Source organism: Limulus polyphemus, unplaced genomic scaffold, assembly GCF_000517525.1.
Source record: "Limulus polyphemus unplaced genomic scaffold, Limulus_polyphemus-2.1.2 Scaffold8375, whole genome shotgun sequence".
Lineage (NCBI taxonomy): Eukaryota > Metazoa > Arthropoda > Merostomata > Xiphosura > Limulidae > Limulus > Limulus polyphemus.
The window spans coordinates 5,455-6,772 of NW_013673985.1; the positions used below are offsets into that span (position 1 = coordinate 5,455).

Genomic DNA, 1,318 nt, shown 5'->3' on the forward strand with positions numbered 1-1,318 from the left:
AACCTAAGATCTACAGTCTGACATGCTAACAACCAGGCTAGCAGACCACGGAACCTAAGATCTACAGTCTGGCATGCTAACAACCAGGCTGCAGACCACGGAACCTAAGATCAACAGTATGACATGCTAACAACCAGACTACAGACCACGGAACCTAAGATCCACAGTCTGGTATGCTAACAACCAGGCTGCAGACCAAGGAACCTAAGATCCACAGTCTGACATGCTAACAACCAGGCTGCAGACCACGGAACCTAAGATCCACAGTCTGACATGCTAACAACCAGACTGGTTTGTCAGAGGAAGTGTAGTATTTTTTTCTAGACTTGTTTTTTTACCATGTAAATGTACACTTGTTTAGACTTGTTTTTTACCATGTAAATGTTTACTTGTTTAGACTTGTTTCTTACCATGTAAATGTTTACTTGTTTCTTACCTTGTAAATGTACACTTGTTTTTTACCTTGTAAATGTATTATTGTTTAGACTTGTTTTTTTACCATGTAAATGTTTACTTGTTTAGAGTTATTTTTTACCTTGTAAATGTGCCTTCTGTCTATTGTGAGTGTGTGTGGGGTTCAGCATTCTACATCAGTGGGGTCTTTCTCACTATGGAATGTTTATCGAAAGAAAGACCATGATTTAAAAATTTTGTTTTGTTTTTTGCAGAATACTCCAGCTAATGGTAGTAATAGTAATAGCCTGTATTTGTATCTCTCTAGATCCGAGCTTAGAAAGTGACCCTGGACCTGTTACGGGTGGAAATCATCCAAAAAACAGGCTAGAAAACAGTTCTTTAATGTCACTTGTATCAGGTACTCGTGGTCCTTAAGGACTTATAAAAAGAAATTAGATGTTTAATAATGTTTCCCAATCTGACACAATAAAACAAGTTTTTAGATGTTTAGATTGGTAAACATTATTAAACATCTAAAAACTTTGTTTTATTGTACCAGATTGGGAAACATTATTAAACATCTAAAAACGTGTTTTACTGTACCAGATTGGGAAACATTATTAAACATCTAAAAACTTTGTTTTATTGTACCAGATTGGGAAACATTATTAAACATCTAAAAACTTGTTTTATTGTGTCAGATTGGGGGGTACAATAAAACAAAGTTTTTAGATGTTTAATAATGTTTCCCAATCTGGTACAATAAAACAAGTTTTTAGATGTTTAATAATGTTTCCCAATCTGGTCCAATAAAACACGTTTTTAGATGTTCCCAATCTGACACAATAAAACAAGTTTTAGATGTTTAATAATGTTTCCCAATCTGGTCCAATAAAACACGTTTTTAGATGTTCCCAATCTG

The 1,318-nt window shown here is 34.5% G+C and overlaps 1 protein-coding gene across 1 annotated transcript in view; it reads left to right on the forward strand.

The window, feature by feature from the left end:
- Positions 1–1,318, forward strand: part of LOC106475301 — a 19,772-nt gene that overhangs the window by 5,134 nt on the left and 13,320 nt on the right. The window contains exon 4 of the mRNA XM_013935993.2: positions 722–814. Coding sequence (XP_013791447.2) covers positions 722–814 — 93 coding nt within the window. The remainder of the gene's footprint in view (positions 1–721; positions 815–1,318) is intronic.